An 18,659-nucleotide genomic window follows, 5' to 3' on the forward strand; every position below is an offset into this window, starting at 1 on the left:
CACTGTGATAAAAGCAAGTGCTTAGGTTATGGGCCTTTCCTAGAACATGAGAGATTCAAACATTAACACATACAAAACCAACAGAAATAGTTTTTTCCATGTTTTTGGCGAACTTGAAAACCTTCTGAGCTTCAAAATTTCTTATGTTGTGCATATTAGATGGTGAGACTTGTGTTTTAGGCTTGCAGTATCTTCCATGAATCAATGTAGAAACCTTTGCTGCATTTTAAAAGGTGGTGAACAAAGTCAAGATAAAAGGTCGCCCTGACCCATCAGCCATGACAATTTCTACACCACAGAGAGAGGTTTTTAGCATCATACCTGGTTGCCTCTGAATAACCAGTTTAAATGACACTGTGCCCTCTTCTCAGCACAAGAGAAGTGTCAGGGCAATAGACCAGGTAAGGCTCAAACTCACACATCCGGAAAAATCGCAGAAGAACTGAACCAACTGAAGAAGAAGAACTGATCTCCACACATCATTAATGTCCCTGCTTCACTCCTGCTGCTTGCACTGGGAATAGGTATGCCTCCCCTCCCTTGCAAAGCTAAATGTTGAGCCCCCTCTTCTGCTGGTATCTTATTTTCTGGGGGTGAAGAGCAGGAAGAGCAGCCCTGTTCCACTTGAAACAGTTAGGCAGAAAGTAGCTTTTTCTTCTTTGGGAGAGACAGGCCCTGTGAGCAACCTATGGGACAGAGTGAGGTCCAGATCACAATGAAGCTGTTAGCTGTCCTGTTGACAACTGCTGTCCTGCTGTCTTGCTTGTGTTTGTCTCTAGCTTTGGACTAGAACTTGGGCTAGAAGAGAAAGGTGCTACATTTTTCCTGCTTAGAAAGGTAACGTGTATTATTCACATTGTGCTAATATAAAGACAGAAAATTTTGCACAAGCTTGGTTTAACTGCATTGCCTGGCTCTGCCTTGGCAGTAAAACTGCTACGATTTCATTTTTAACATCTGACCTCCTCCCCTTTCCCCCAGATCTAGACTCCAATGATTGCCCATTATGTCCCAAAAGAGAAAAGCAGGCCAACATGCTATGCATGATCAATTATACCGTGTGCTCAGTATTCTGAAATCTAAAACTGTTCACAGAATAAGTTGCAACTGTAGGTTACAATTCTAATCTATACAGGCATGCCTGAGATACTAAAAGACACAATGCCTGCTTTGCTGCTGGTAAATCAAACATCCACCAAATGATCTCATTGGGGAATGGGGATGTGAAATGAATCACAGGCTAAGGCTCTAAGTAAAACTGTTCTGCAAAACACAATGATGGGAGAGGCATGCAAAGGTCTCTGCTGATGTCTTGCATAAGAAACGACCTGTCTGCTCTGTTACTAAATAAACATAAATACTGAGCCTAACTTTGTCACAGGATCTAGAGTCATTACAAATCTTAATTGAGGACCTGGAGTCAAATGGCAGGAGATTATTATTGTGTAAAAAGAATTTTACAGGTTATACAATTGCTCTTAATCATTCACATCAATCTGAAACTTTTAATTTACATATTTTGAAGGAAAAGTTCATTATTGGTGACAGGTACTACCACATCAGGTACAAAACATTGTAAATGCCTTTGCTTTTAGCAGAATCATTACACAAAAAAGAGTGGCTGATTTCTGAAGTCTTTACTGAGACAAATCCCCTGTACCATTTACTGAGAGCTCTGTCCGTGTAAGACCTTTTAGGTTTTGTCCATAGTCTATTTTTCTAGGAGCAATGGGAAAAATACCCAGGCATTCCATTTTATTTTTGTTTTGCTCTCTGCACAAATGGACGTGGTTCCTGTCGAAACTTTGGCACATCCTGGGGGACTGTGTAGAAGACCTGTGCCATCCATGCAGAACCTGGACAAAGTGGCTGAGGCCTTTGCAGCCAGATCACGCACTAACGCAGTTCCTATCCAGAGCTGTCCTAGCATTTTCCCATTGGAGGATGCTGCAGAGGACAAAATATTTTCTGTAATGCTAGAAAGAGGAAACAATGCACTCCTCTTCAGGCATTACTCTGCCCACTCTCTCTTACCCCACAACCTTCATTTTATACATAAACTCTTTATCATATGGTGAAATCCCAGCTGAATAGGTGATGGTGGGGAAGATGGTGCCAAAAACAGACCCCAGTCCCCACCTGCATTCTTTCTATTCCATCAGTAGCAGGGATTCCAGCAGAAGTGGTAGAGAAGATGCAGATCTAGACATGTTTGTATCAGTTTTTCCCTACGCCACTTTCAACTAGCAAGAGGTAGTGTGTCTATAATCTCATGTACTGCTAGTTCACTGCAAAAGGCTGGAGCAGGTCAGAGAATCTATCCTATTTAATAATGTGTTGCTTTGCAAGATGTGTAAGTATTCTTGGTGTGACTAGATCTGTGAGAACAAGAATGTTGCAATGTCTGGCAGCGGTCGTGCTTCCTCTTTGAAATTGTCTCAAAGCACTATTAAAACCCTTTGCCAACGATGAATTTGTGGTAGGAGACAATAGCTTAGAGAAAATTTTAATTTTTATAACCCTCCAAAATATATGTTTTTCTCTTCAGAATATGGGTGTAAAATAATTGTCATTTTTATGAAAACAGAAGTAACAGTAAGGAAGCAGATGAGTGGCAGTGATACAGTCTAGAGGGAAGATTGATGGGTATACATTTGTATATACAAACGCAAATCACATCGCTTCACTGTTCTACCATATTAGTTTCCATTTGTTGTAACTGTACAACATCAAAGCAGTGATGTCCCCATATATTGCATTTAGTGGTAATGTAACGGACTACCAAAAAAAAAAAAAAAATCAAAGTGAGAGTTTCTAAGTAGTTTCCTGGCAATTGAGACAGCAGGCTCTTTCATCTGTGCTGTAACTGTGGCAGTGCATTGATTTAAACTCCTTCTGAGATCTCAAATGCTTTTATATTCTTAGGTCTCACTGGCTGCTTTCTTTTTGCTTTTTTTTCCCCCCTTCAAATGATAAAATTCTAGCATTTAGCAGAATGCCATCTTGCTTCCCCAGAAGACAGAGACTTATTTCAGCTTTGGTTCTAAACTGCATAGGATCTCTAAATAAAATAGCTCTCAAAATGCCAACCGATTAGGAAATTGACCTTTGACTTCACAGTTTCTAATATTCTTACCCTAGCAAGGGGATAAACAACTATTATTCCTCTGAGATACCTGTGAGAGGTTTTACAACGGATTAACAATTTTGCTTTTCCATTAATTTGGTTGACTTCCTTTGAAATATTTTTAGTGATATGCCCAAATGGTAAGCAAAAGATTTACTGTTTTGATTTTATATTATAATTTATTTTCAATTTTAGTATTATTTATCATCTTCTTATAGAAGCTTGCTTTTTCTATTAAAAATTCTTCCTGATAAGTATTGAAGACATAAATCCACCTTCCCGTTAGAGAAACATTTATGAATGACTCTAAGCTGTTTTTCAATGTATAGTTGAGGCTACTGCTTTTTTGATTAGTGTCTATTGATTAAGATTCTGGTGGAAAAAGACTGAAATTGTAAATGAATGCAAGGTGCTTCAGGAAGGATTCTATTTGTGCCCATCTGGGTATCCATATGAATCATCAGCCTTACAAAAATTAATTTTATTGTAGTGGGCAAGAGCATGGTTATAATCTGGGTAAGGCATACATATAATTTAACATTTATTCTCAAAAGGCAACTAGCAAAAATTGATTCAACTAAAGGGAGATCTTTCTGGGCCATGCAATCTATATGCTGCATAGCTTTTGCCTATGGAAATGAAAATGTATGTTTTCTAGCCCCTGTACAATGATTTAGATGTGCCCAGATCTACAAAGTAAAAAGCAGCATTGCTTGTCTGACACAGTACTCATAATAATGTAGCAAGAGCCGCAATGTGAAAGTAAGCAGACAAAATCTCTTCTGAGAGGGGCTTCTGTGCTTACAGTCTTCAGGATACCAATGTCTACAGAAAGGCTGCCTGTATAACAACGGTTCCTCCTCCTCACGTCTCGTTCAACACTGACTTACCAGTACATTAAATGCACAGCCTAAATTATCCTTTCTATCAGCAATTATTACTTTTGCTAGAGGGTTGTAGGATTAAGAACATCAGGGGAAGTGGATTATCACACAATGTGGTGCACTCTCTGGAAAAAAAAAAAAAAAGAGATTCTTTGTTTTAAAGAACAAATTTGTAAGTAAGAAAAAGCTTCCCAAATATTGATACAGTGCAGATGGAACGATTTGATTCATTCACATTAGCTACTTAAATGACTCTAGAGATATAGGTTAGCAGATGGGATGTTACTTAACAAGGCTTCAGATACTGGATCAAGATGCAAAACTGATTTGGATGATAGCTGATAGCCTTTTTAAAACATTAGAATTGAGCTAATATACATGAACTAATGAACTACTTTTTGTTCCAAAGTCTAATACAGCTTTCAGAAAGCAGTTTGAAGGACTCAAATATTACATCTATGAATTGTCTGAATTGTGGGAAAAAATCCACATAATCTTATTTTACTGAGTCCTAGACTTGAAGTCCTAATGTGCCAAGGGCTTACTAGTGACACTCGAGGGGCAACACATAGAAGAAAGATTCAAAGATACTAACAACTCCAGGCTTTGCAGAGTAGGCAACCATTCACATAGGGCTTAAGTAATCTACATAAAAAAATGACTAGATGGTTTTATGTCACATGGGTGTCAGTAATGAAGTATTTTAGTAATGTTGTTATACCTCAAGTGAGTTCATCAGAGAAGCCTGAGGTAAAGTATCATTCTAATCAGAAGTATAGGCTAATGTCAGCAAATAACGGAGCTCAACATGAGTTAAAGGGAGAAGGTCTCCAGCCCATACAAGACAAGCTTGCGGGATATGAGCTCTATCTCGTGTACAGCTTGGATCCTTTCTACAACAGGACAACGTTAACGCTGAGGTGGTGAGCAGAGCTGAGCTGACATTTAGGGAGCATTGAGGCAGGGACTACAGGTAAGAAAATAAGGACGCAGTAGTTGGGCAGCAAGAAGAGCCACACGGCTTGTGTTGAAGCCACAACAGCCTCCAGAGACAGGCTGTCATGAAAAGCCTCCGCAGCACCAAGGTGACAGTTACTACCACTGGCACAGAGTCCCCAAAGTACCCATTTTTGGGGGGTGAAAGATAGACCTTTTTTGTGTATTGCACTCCAGCAACCTTGGGCAACTGTGAGTGGCCAACAATAAGGAGGAGAAAAAAGTACAGAATCCATTAGCCTCTTATCAGATAAGGGCACGGCAGGGAATAAGAGCACTGTAAGGGATCCTTTAGGAATGTTATCCGACGCATTAATTCCTAGCCTACTCAAATGTATTTTTCCTCCCCTTAAGTTCTTCTCTGCCAATTAATGTATCTTTGATCTAAATAGCTAAACTGGGTCTTTGGGAGTGGGAAACTGGTACTTATCAAGGGACCCGGAACGATGCAATTTTGTATCCCATGTCTTTGAGAGGGGAAATGCAGAAGAAATCAAGAATTTTCAGAAGGCTCCCTGAGGTAATTGTGGGTTTTTTTTCCTCCCTGTCAACCACCCCTAGAGGAATGGTTATATTTCCTTATCTCACTAAAGCATTCTGTCAGTTCTTGGAACTACAAAGTGGACCTTTATGCAGTAGGTGGGCACACACACTGATAAAAGTGCTGATCGTGATCATCTTTCCTAAGAAAACAAATGCGATTCCACATGCCTTTGGCATTGAGGAGTGTGGGAAACAGCCTCATAATCAGCCATCTATAGCAAATTGTATCATTGTACTGTAGATCTACAAAATGAAAGATATCTTTGAAAGCAGATGAGCTAACTCCCCTGTGTAAACAGTCCAATCACATATAGAGGGTCTACAACTATCTTTAAATATATGTTGACTATCACTTCATATTTCATTTATTAACACCCAAAGGTCTTGCCTCTCTCTTATAAGTACTGTTGTGGAAAATGAAATCCTTCAGTTCTCCCAGCAGTTCTGCAGCTGCTGGTACAGCATCAGCAACTGTGCCAGGCAGATGTAGATTTACTCGACCCATTTCCACGAGCTGTATCCTCCAGCTGCTCCAAAGACATTTCTAAAGCAGGTACCAGTTAAGTCGCTCAGATCTGGTGATTTGATGTTAAAAGTCACCAAGTAACGTAACACATTTAGTCAGAAGTTAGCACTGTTTTTAAGATTTTGTCTTCTGAGAGATAACCAACAGGAACACGATCCTCTCTGCAGTGGAGCTGATCTGTTATTCCATTTTTGGAAAGGCCTATTTGTCAGGAGTGATCGTGGTTCTAGGAAAGCACGCTTTTCAGAAGAGAACTGTGTTCTGCAAAATGTGTGGAAAAGAGTTTCAGAATTACCAATATGTGCTGTTTGACAACATGGAATGCAACGGCTCCATTTAACTTGAAAATGTCTGTTTTGCAATCCAAGTTAATTGGAATGAAAAGGTCAAAACTAAAATATGTTGCAAAACGACTGAAACAACGATTTGATTCACACAAATAAGTTTTTTTCTTTAAATGTGTTAATTCCACACATTTTTAGAATTTTGGTTATCAGTTTAAACCGGGAAACTTTTCTATCCTTAAACTTCCCTATGACAGAATAACTGTTTCCCGATCAGTGGTAATACTCAGGTTCATTAATGCATAACGGACCCAGGGTAAAGCTTCAGCATTCTTCATCCCAGGACACTCTGAACCAGACACAGCAGGGACTTGAACCCAAATCTATTTTGATTAAATGAAATTTGTCAATGAAAAACAGTTTCCTCAAAGAAGTTTTCAACAAACTCTAATGAGAACCATCTACTGAGGGACATCCTCCTGTGACTAGAATTTTGAAAGCTGCAGACCTCTCAAAATCAAACAGAAAAGCAATTTTTCCATTTTGGAACCTCAGTTCAGTCCTGCAATGATTAACCCCTCATCCTTGTGAGTCTTTCCCTCTAGTAGTCTCACATTTTATTTCAGCTGAAATTACTTTCATCCTTTATCAGCTTGCCTGTACGAATTTGTGCAGCAGCTGCTGTGTCCATTGAAGAGTGAGATTCATGTGAACAAAATAGTCCTGACCCTCTGAGTCCTTCGTGTCTGAGATAAAAACCCACTTCCACATTTCCTTAGGGATTGTTTTACCTATCTCTGTCCAAATAATAAATATCAGCAAGAAAAGCGGCGACATAACTCAGATATTGAAGGAAGTTAAACCTTTTCTTAAACATTTTGCCAGCTTCAGAAAAATGGTTTCTGTGTTTTTTTCTTTCATTCAAATTGCATGGATAAAAGGACTTCTCGCCAGCCAGATCAAGCTGTGTCAGGGGGCTTGTGTTGTAGCAGGAAAAAAAAACTTCAAAAAGGCATCAGGGCTCATATTCCCAGATTGCTCCTTCCTTCCTGGGCAGAAAAAAAGGTTTTTCTATCACTGGGAAAACCAGTAGATTGGTCACCGAACTCCAGCTAGCCCTGCACCGCGCCCGAGCCGAGCTGCATAGCAGCGCACGCTTGTGCCAACATGGGCTCCAGGACCATGCTGCCCTGAGCACTGCCTCCTCCACCACTTGCTCTCCCTTTCTTCCTTTCACTGCCAGCCTCTGACGGAAAGATCAACGGAGCCGCTACGATACAAAAAGGAAAATTTCTTACATGCGTATTTCCCTTGTATGACCGATAATGTTTCCGAGAAAAACTTCTCTGACGGCAGAGCTTTGCAGTCCTGAGTGTTTTTACGTTTTCCCTTTTTGGAAAACAAGTCCTCTGCAGATATAATATGTATAATTCATAACAAAATACAGGAAATTCCCTAAGTAATTACTGGAGATGACAGTAATGAAAAAAGAAACTTAGTATTTTCCGCTGTACTTATCTTTCCTTCTATTTACATTTTCAATATCCAACAAGGAGCTGGGTACATTTTCAGATTCCATCTCCAGTCATCTCCACACTGGCACGCAAGAGGAACTCTGTCTACAAAAGAGCTAGCTTCGTGTCTGAAAGCAACCTGAGCTGAGTAAAACAACTTGCCCATAATTTCTTCAACACTTAACTAAGCCTCTTTTGAACAGCCATCTCCACGTTGCTTTTACTTTGTAAACTTTTAAACAACATTCACTTGATGCCAATTCACACCATGTGGTTTTATCTCCAGGGAGGACAGCTCTGCGCTTGTTCACGTAAGATAGTGGCAGTACAAATCCTCATCAGTAGTGTGAATCCACAGTAAAAACAGGTGCAGCAGTACAGGGGTTTGGAAAGAGCAGCAGTATTGTGGATCCTTGGGAGAGATGGAGAAAGCATGTTACCAAGCAATTATTCTTCACATCTCCTCAGCCCTTAAAGTCCAGGCCGGATATGTCACCAGCCCCAGGGAAGCAGGGTAGACACCTGGGCAGAAGAGGAAAGAGAAGCAGGCTGTGTCCCCAGGTATAAGAGCAGAGAACAAATCCTCTGTAGAGGCTGGCAGTGACTTTTATAGGACAGCATTTGAGCTGACGCTCAATTGAGACCTAATTGTTATTAAATAATTATTACCATTCAGTGATAGTTAAACCTACTTTGCATGAGAATCCATTATAAGAATGACAAATAGCAGTTTTTATGGAATGAGCTTGAATTCATTCTTACAAATTTATGAAATAACAATCCTATCTATGCAGACCTCATTTACTAGCTGGTGAAATGAGCAGAAATAAAGGAAAGCTAATAGATAAATCCCCTAAGCAGCTCCAAATAAAATGTAAAACTACTGCAAAACTGCAGAAAATAAAAGGCATTATTAGCTTAGAGTTTATTCCGTAACTTTACAATGTGCTGATTTGAATAGGGCAACTTTTCATTAAAAGTGGCAAGATAATAAAAGTAAAGATCAATAATGAAAACCTATTTTAACTTGGTATTTTTTTCCTATTACAACCAAAAAATGTTCTAGATTGTTTTTGTTTGACAAATTCCAATTTACATTAAAAGGAATTCTCACAGAAAATTCTCACTATCAATTAGCAATTTCCATCCCAAGTATCTGTACTGGGGCAAGTGTGGAAGTCCTCTAATGACCTTTTTTTTTTTTATTAGCAAAGAAAGATAGACAGTTGAGAACAGGCTGAGTTTCTGTAATTAGCACTGAGCTAAGAAAAAAAGCAGAAAATAATGAAATGTTTATCAGAAGTGATTGCTTGAGTATCTCTGTCCCAGCTCTTCTCTCCCTTTCACATTCATTTTTCTTTTGATTTTATGTCGACATGTTCAAACAGCACTTTGTTCCCTCTTTTGTTTCTGCATGTGCTGTAAATTTCAGCTCTGCAGAGAAGGGCCACTCCATTCAGCGCTGCATCCATTGAAGACATTTTTAAGCGCGCTGCTCTGTGAGCAGTGGAGCTAATGATACCTGGCTTCCAGCAGCTCTGTGTCTCCTGGTTGGGTTCTCTGACGTCTAATAAGGTGTGACTGCCAATTAAAGCCTTTCCTGTGGCTGACACAGTCCTAACAGTGCTGTCCCATGTGGATTCTCAGAGGTCTAATAAAGGTGAGCTCATAGCGCGCTTGCACTTACACTGAAGGAATGCAGGTATGCTCTCTCCTCTGCCTGACTTTTTTGTTTTCTCAAAACTTGTTATAGCAAAATACTTTCTATCTTCCAGCAAATTTCAGTGAAAATGGCTACAAAGCTCAAATGTGACTGAGAATACTCAAAAGAGCATACAAACACATACCGAGTTTCTTCGGGAATATGGATAAAACCTGCTATTTCTATATCTCAATGAAAGGACTTAGATCTGAAAAGTAGTTTTGTCTTCAGTGGTTTTTTTTTTCCTTAAAATTGTTGGTGGATGTAAAGAGCCATCCCTTGAATCTCGTCTTTTATCATTTTGGTGGCCTGACGCCGCATCCAGCAATCTATTCTTCACTCATCAATTTAATTGGTGAGAGAAGAATTAGCTCCAACATCTTAACTTCTCTCTATCATAGACAGCTTGGTACAGACAGGTTTGTTCTTCTACCCCGAGCCACAGCCTGTGTCAGAAACTTTACGGTGTCCAGCTGGTACCAAAGTGTGCCTGTTCTTGGGCTTATCGGCCCATGGAGTGCTCTCTGACTGGCACTAAGCAAAGCCTTCAGCCTCTGTTCCCCTCATGCGCTGGTGTAAGGATGGGCTGGGGACAGAAGAAGGGTGGGCTCTTTGCGAGTCCAAGCAGGAGAAGCCCAGCTTTGCTCTGCCACGCCGATGTCACCCTGTCGTTAAGACTTGCAGACACCGACCTGACTTCATTCTCCTCCAACAGAGCTGAGATCAGACACAAGGAAACAGAGACCTTTCTCTGCATTCAAAATCACTGCTATTCATTGCAAGACAAAATATTTTTTTTTCCAAGTGTAATCAGTACAAACTTAACACGGAATTGTAAAACACAGGGCCTGCTCCACCACTGCCCTGCTCTGTCGCTCCCACGATTTCAATCTCTTTTAGTTTTTCACTCTCTGCCACATTAAATGGCATAAACAATCCTTCCTGGATGATAATTTTTTGCCTCATCTAGCCCTCGCTTAACTCAAGTATCAGTGTCTTCACTGACTTGAACAGACACTGAGACAGGCTTAAAAGAACACTAATTCCAGCTCTCTACTTTGCAGTTCCGTACCCATAAAAACCGTAGAGAAATTACATCAGGTACCCTAATGAAAATAAAAAAATATTAAATGGCAAAAAATATGAAAAATCATTACAGCATAGATTTACTTCATGGGTTTTTGGGCTTGTTTTTTGGTATTTTTTGAGATTGGGGTGGAGAAAATGGTAGCATCTAAGCATTAAGATGTGACATAATGTTTATGAAATGGTATTTTTTTCCCCTGTCATTTCAGTGATAATATTTTCAGAGCCTTGCTTTTATTTTCTGATACCCAGGGCATTTTATACCATGTAGAAGGGTTCCTCACAGGGTTTCACATTTGCACAAATACAATAACAATGCTCCCTTATAGTTTGAGTCCCACTATTTTGTGATGGAAAAGCTTGTTTATTCACACACAAAGGGCCATCCTGCTGTTATAAAAATCCCTCAGCTAAATGCTTCCGTAAAAAGCCTGCTGAAGAAAAAATAATAATCAAACTGTCCTGAATCCCTTGAGACTTTGGCTCCAAAGAGGTACCAACAAGAATGCTCCTTGAAAATGTTACAAAAACCACACGTAGTCTCATAAAAACAACCACTTTCTGTGTTGGAGGGAGATCTTATCTTGCAGAGGTCGAAAACATCCCTATTGCTTTCCTAACATGGGCTGTCATACTGCCAGAATGGTTTTGTTCTTCCTCAGATCCCTGAGGTCTCATACACAACCGCTGCAGGGCAGGAGAGAAGGGCACAGGGCAGATCCAGCATCATGGCGGCTCTGCCTGTGAGGTGGGGTATATTCCTACTTTATTCCCTTGCCTGAGATGAGGAGGGTGATGGTGCAAGGTCCGGAGGCAGCAGGTGTGCATGGGCTGAATATGACACAGTGAGGACAAGCAGTGCCTGTAGGAACAGGACTGCAAGGTACTACATCCCAACCAGGGCAAGTGGGAGGCAGAGAGGGGTGAAGGTGGGTCTGAAACAGGGCTCGGGGCAAAGCTACAGGCTGCCCTGCTGGGAAGCAGCATTATATGGGTGGACTTTTTATTGTTGCTATGTAGAGAGCCTTACAGACATCCATGATGGAGCAATGGGGGACACGTGTAACCTCCATACTTTGTAAGAAAAGAAATTTGTTGGAAAAGGAACCCATATTCTTTACACGTTAATGACTAATATTCAAGAATAACAAAAGTATTCCACACCAGAATATAATGTTAAGAGACTCTACCACGAAACAAGTATACTTCAGAAAGTACCCCTTTGTTCTACCTTTTTTTTTTGTTACATCTGCTAGAAATAATGACTACAGAATCTCTTTCAACAAAAGGTCATTTATGTCAATGGACAGAACACAGAGGATCAGATCACCTGCGGTAATTGCAAATTAATGCTCTGCTGCTAATGCATTAACTACACAATATTGATCTACAATTGAATCATACGGGCTACTGTGAAGTGATTTTTACTTTAATATTTTTACGCTTTTATTGCTTTTTCCATAATGCATTTTCTCTTTCCACTGGAATTTTCTATAATTGTCTCCATTTTTAATTTCCTACAGCGAGATGACTTTGAAAAATGTGTGTCTCTTTCAAAGCCTTGCAAAAATCTAACAAACTATCAATGTGACATGGTAAATCACATACATGATGCACAAGATGAAAAAAAATCCGATATACATCTTATTTTGATAAATTGGGGCTTTAAAAAAAGCTTACTTAAATTAAAAAAAAAATACTTCAGCCTCACTAAAACCTGATAGAAATGAACTGCATCTCAGAAAAATGCAGCTAGACATTTATAGAGCTTTTGGTATGCAATGAGTGTGGATTATCTCCATAAATAAAGTTTTTATTTTTTTTAATTTCATGCCTTTACTGAAAAGGGATTGGCGGATTTGGATATGCTACGAAAAAGTACAGTGCTATGGAATCAGCTAAAGAATGACTAAAATGTTTCAGCATTTTTAATGAAAAATCAAAAAACAAGAGAGGTCTTTTTGCAACCATTTCTGAAGTCCATAAAGTGGAAGAATGTTCTGTTAAATTGCTGTATAAAATTTTAATTCCAGCTACTCCTGACCTCAATGATCCACTTTGTTTTCCATACCTACTGCAAAACTTTCTTACACATGAACTTTTTGCCAGTAATGACACTAAGATGTTGCCCTCTATCTTCTAAAGGAGGGGATAGAACACACTTTGAATGCTGAAACTCTCTCCCCAAACCATTCCCTAATATACCTGCTTAATACCACTTGAGGTGGTTATAGCATATATCAAAATATGGCTTATCACCTGACTCCTGACTTGCATTCCTGTGTGTGATGATTTCGTAAATGGAAAATAAATCCCCATGTTTTAAAAATAAAAGCAATTGGAAAAAATAATGGAGAACTGGATTGTAGGTGAAATAGCTGCAGAGGAAAACCTGATCTTGCTTTTAATGGAGTTACATTTATTATTCATAAACCTTTTTTCTAAGAGATATGCCACATGGCAATTAAATCACTCACACAAAGCCTTCGTATTACCTTAGCCCATGAACGTCACCTTCTCATGGCAGAGAAGACACAGGACCAGGACTCTTGTCTAGGCAAACAAAGGGAAGCCCAATGGCCACGAAAATGCTGCTCTCCTAGGTTCTCTAGCTGGGCTTCATGGATGGGTCAAGACAACCTGTGCTGCTTAGTGGTATCAGACCACGTTTAATGCTGGATAAACTGACATTCCCTACCCTTTTGAAATACGGCTAACGAGGAAACATCCATGCGCTATTCTGCGTAACAGGGCAGTGATAGCAGTGGCAGTACCCACTCCCAGGTTTTTAGACCACTTCTTACTTGTCACAGCTGAGCACAGAGCTCACTCCAGCACCACCAAAGCCTGGGCTGCTTGCTTTCTGCCTCTGGATCAGTTCTCATGGAAACATGAAGTACGATCACAAAATGCGCAGTATTGTGTCAGTCCAAGTGTCTACTCAGCTCCATCTCCGACAGCGTCCAAAGCAGACGCTTAAGATAAGGCTATGGGATGCATATACAATTCCCCCAATACAGTCCCAGCTTCTACTTACTTAACTCGAGGACTTGCTATATCGTGAATCTTAATATACTGAATCGTTTAGTAGATCTCTTTATTTGATGTTATCTCCAAATTCTGTACTTGTTCTGTATTTCAGTACTAAGAAAGCAGAAGTGAACTGTCAAAACTGTTACGATAAGCAACAGAGATTTTGACTCTTGAAGAAGGATCAACTTGAGCATTTGGTACCAAGGACATGTGAGAGAGAGACTGGGATTCTGGGAAAAGTGTATTAGCCGGCTATTTGTATAATCTTGTTAAGAAGGAAAACAACGGCAGTGTTTCTCATAATCTTAGTTAGGTTCCAAAGATGACCTATGAAGATGAGGCAGTCTTCTTCTGTCTATCACAACGTGTACTGCCTGAGCAGCAAGTAAGTTTCAGTCCAGTCCCGGTCAGGTGTTATTTCTTGTAAGACTGCCTACAGAGATTACTTGTTTCCCTCACCCTTCCATTTGCCTTTCCCAAGATGAGGGAAAGACTTATGGCCTGTACTTACAATCTTACAGGAAGTTTACTAAAGGCTTATTTTTAAATAAATGTAATTGAACTAGTTCAGATCCTTACCTACACAGCAGCTTTAGAATCCATTTATCTCAGATTAGTTTAAATGACTTCCCTACTTTAGTGAAACAGAAATAAGCCACTCAAACTGAGGATAGGTTTGATCCAGGGGAGTTTAAAATCAGTTCTAAAGATGACGTAAGTTAAAGTGGTGAAGCCTAAGGACAAGAAACGAGTTTTTCACCATCTCCGGTAAAAATGACTTGGAAAGAGAAATTGTTCTGTAAAGGGCGGAAGACCAGTACAGATCCAAGTAATTTCTGGAAGCAGTTGCAGAGAACTTGATTATTACTAAAAAGAAAACAATAATTAATGTTTTGTAAAGTCAATATTCTTTCTCTTGAGCACTGACTGGGATGTCTGCATTAAATTATATTTCAGAATTTCCCATTACCATTGGGGCAAGCCAACACAAAAGAAAAGAAATAATAAAAAATAAGCAGCTACACACTCTATATAAAGGAAAAATGCATAAATGACATTAAAAAACTTCATTTTTAGTCATCCAGAAACAGATACAGCAGATGTAGAACAGAAAATCATTCTACTCTGTGTAGTTCAGATCACGCAACATTGTTACAAAGCCATCAAAACTGCAGCTCTATCAGCAATAACAAATGAAACGCATCTATAGGACTAAAAACATTCCCTTGCCAAGCCTACATTTTTTTAGACAAATGCTGCTCTGTAAATTGTACCTTTACTGAGTATTTAAATGGAAGAAGCTCTCAGACCATTGTGTAAGAAAGGTAGATCTTTTGTCTGTTCATCGGAAGAGTCTGAAGCATTCTAATACAAACTAAAAATAATAGGAAGTGGTATTAATAAATCGAAAGAACATAGTAAGTTTACAAAAAAGCAGTAGCCTTCTACTTTAGCTCCCAGAGATGCTAACTTTGATGTGCATTAAAAACCCAACAAAACCAAACCATTAAGTTGGCCTTTTTTTTTTCCGAAACATAGCAAACAAATGACTAATCTCAGCAGTCACCGTAGCTGTGCAGAAAGGACGGTCACACTGAATCTAATTTTAATGTCAAAGTGAATTGTGAGAATGAAACCACTCCAGTGATCCCATGGAGTGACACAAAGCCGATATCCACAGGGTCCGCAGCTGCTGTTGACTATGATGGGAACTACAGATAAAGGGGATGAGTATCTACCAGAATGTAACAATATAGAATGGAATAATATAACGTAACCACCACCTGCTTCTTATCAGCCATTCTAACATATATGTTGCAATGGTGCCCTGACATGCTAGTAGAGCAGGTAAGGGGCTGATTTCCAGACAATTTCCTGGTGCCCACAATACCAGGCCTCCAAGGCTTCCTTCCGTGACATAGACTAACTAACCATGCCAGTCTGGGCAGGACCTCAAAACAACCCGTCAGACAACATAAACAGCCTCAACTACTACATGCAGTCCAATTGCAATGGGCTGCAATGCCAGCACCATATGCGGAAGGTACAGCTCTGCACCTCCTGTTCCAGTAAACATGCTTAAGGGACACAGATGCCTGGATAAACAAGTTACTTTAAACTGGCTCCCACTGAGACCAAAGTAGCATTCTTTGAAATACCTCTCGCCTTAAAATGCTCTTTACAGAAGACAAAAAGCAAGAATAAAGGAAGATCAGATAGCTCAGGCTTAACTCTCCTGTCAACCTTGTTTGTATGACAAGGGAGAGATGTTTAAAGTTTAAATCCTATAGATTAGAGAAAAAAAAGTGATAACATACTCATGGTTAGCCTTTTCCCAGATTGGTATTGTGACACCCAAAGTCATCTTTTGGCAACTCCTCCCCCTCCATCTCAAATCAATGTCTCTTACCAAGCAGCATGAAACTAAAAACATGAAGATTCCTTTCAGTGTTACAAACCCCCCACTATTCTAATGTTTCAAAGGAAGAATCGTTATGTTTTTAATTACATTTATTTTAATTTTAATGTTTTAAAGAAAGCAAAGGTACCTGTAAAACAGAAGCCCCACTGTGCAGGAACTGGAGCCCACTTTCAGCAGAATCAATGCCACCAGTTGCTAGGATGGGAAATCCTGGAAGAGCACGGCCTATGGCAGACACTGCGCGGAGGGCGATGGGCCTGATAGCATTTCCTACAGAAAATCAGAACATTTCGTAAGCAACGTCAGAACACACCGTGATGTAATTTGCACATCCCTCATGGTAGGAACATCAGGAACTAACATCTAATTCTGAGATGCAGAGGTTATATTCATTTATAAATTGACACTAAGTGGGTTTCAAGCGGTATCAATACTTGTAAAGTATTATGAATTTGGCTGAAATAAAGCAAACCACAGAAACATTTGGATAAACATTGCAAAGCTGGCTCAAACAATTTAGCTGATGCTCAAAATAAAGACTAACAATGCCTGAGACAGAAAGCAATACTTTACAATACAGTACGCTGTAGAAAAAGAGATCTATGTTTCTGCATAAAGAATCAGGTTGATTTTTTGAACACAGATGTTGTCCAAGTATGAGGGACCATCTCATTTATTTATGTCTGACTAAAAATTATTTAAAAGCACCATTTCACTGTGCTTGACGTTTCGTATATTATGTAATATGTTTCCCCTTTGGATGTTTGTAGATGTGGATAATCGTTTAAGTAAGCCCCCTTAACTATTAAAACGATAGTCAGAAGCTCAAAAGAATAAAGTATATTCATTTATGGTTGTATTTCCAAGACTAAAGCTTGCATTTTCAAATGGTATATAGAGGTTGAGTCAGACAACTCCCTGCTACATTTAGAGGAATTATGATTAAAGTCTCAATACACCGTGTCTGCAATGCATCTGCTTTGGCTACATCCTATTGATGGTATGCAAATATTTAAAACACACATACAGATGCTGCTCATTAAATGATGAATAGCATAGACAGCTGACACTTTCAGTTATCCTTTAGGCTAGGCTAGTTGGAATTTCTCTAGATAACTCCCATATTCTTAAAATTTCTACTTAATTTAGAGAACCTTTAGGATAATTTTATGTTAGCACTGGACAACAATACAGTAGTGTAAGGGAGGGATACATCGCTCCCAGAGGAAATGGCTGTCTGTCAACCTGTGCAAGGAAGTGCTAGTACTTTTTTCTTTTTTTTTTTGGTACTGTATTAGGTAACTTGGGAAAATACCATGACATGAAATACTTCTGAACACCCTCCATGGGTATTTTTATAACCTTTAAAGCTTTAACCTTCTGCAAGAGCAAATAACCGAACGGGAAGAAAGAAAGAAAACCAATGCAATGAACAAAGCAAGAGGAAGAAGAAACTACAATTAGGAAGTGTGGGAAAAGAGCCCATGCGGAAACAGTAGCCGCTGCATCCCACACCTCTGCTTAGCTGCCTGACCAACATCATCACCTCCTTCAGAAAAAATTTCTTCTTCAGCCCGAACAAGCTGTGTTGCCATTCTTTCTCCACCCTTTCTGAGACAGAAGTACTGCAGTCTGCTTGTTGGATTTTGAATCCAAGAAAATATTTAGTAAAGGATAAGTTTCTTTTTCCAAGCAGCCCTGTCTCACTGAGCCCAGCATCTACAGTGTCCCCATCAGTGCTTCCTCTCAGGCAGACTTTTACTGGTCCCCATGAAGGAACCTACTGTCAGCTCAGGATTCAGCTGCTCTCTAGGAAAAGCCTCTTGTTTCTGCATCAGCTAAGACCTCCCCCATCTAGCTGAAAGGGTCAGTGAGGAGAATGATCCCACACAAGTTCAGGTCACAAAACCTGTCATGTTTTGTTTTAAATAGGACAGCTGCACTGTCACTTCATCAATGAGTTGTTTTTTCAAGGTAATTTTCCATTACAAAAACCTGAAATTTAGTTTGTCTTAACCATTAAAAATACTCTGTCTTCATCGCACATTGCCTTTTGCAACATACCACTGCCCCTCACTGTAACCCTGACAGACAACGCTGAATTCACGGGAGACCCTGGCCCATCAGTATCAAACACATTCACACCCAAAAGCTCAGCTAAGCAGTCTCTGTTGACACCTGCTCTGGATTCAGCACATTATCTTCTTGGGCAATGACAACTTCTGCTGCCTCAGGATAGAGACCTTCTCATTATATACTTAATACAACACCTCCTCCTTCAATAGCTGAGCAAAAACCAGAAGATTCACTATCTGATCAGACAGACTCTTCCACTTGCCATCAAGACACACCGGATGTTCTTGCATGCCCCTATTAGAGATCAGGCCTGCTCACAGATTCTACAGATACTTCTTGCTAGTTTAACAGAGACTACATAGAGATACAACATTTTCAGCGTATAAACTTTCATTTGCATAAATGGACTGTCTAACCCAAGATGCACTGGATCCAACATGATCCATCTCAACATAAGGAAAAACTC

The 18,659-nt window shown here is 39.7% G+C and overlaps 1 protein-coding gene across 3 annotated transcripts in view; it reads right to left on the reverse strand.

Moving 5' to 3' along the window:
• The window catches only part of DPYD (dihydropyrimidine dehydrogenase), a 365,350-nt gene that overhangs the window by 54,346 nt on the left and 292,345 nt on the right, over window positions 1–18,659 (reverse strand). For all 3 annotated transcript variants that reach the window (XM_063344207.1, XM_063344208.1, XM_063344206.1), the window contains one exon: window positions 16,245–16,387. In XM_063344207.1, the coding sequence (XP_063200277.1) occupies window positions 16,245–16,387 (143 nt within the window). The remainder of the gene's footprint in view (window positions 1–16,244; window positions 16,388–18,659) is intronic.

Source organism: Chroicocephalus ridibundus, chromosome 8, assembly GCF_963924245.1.
Source record: "Chroicocephalus ridibundus chromosome 8, bChrRid1.1, whole genome shotgun sequence".
Lineage (NCBI taxonomy): Eukaryota > Metazoa > Chordata > Aves > Charadriiformes > Laridae > Chroicocephalus > Chroicocephalus ridibundus.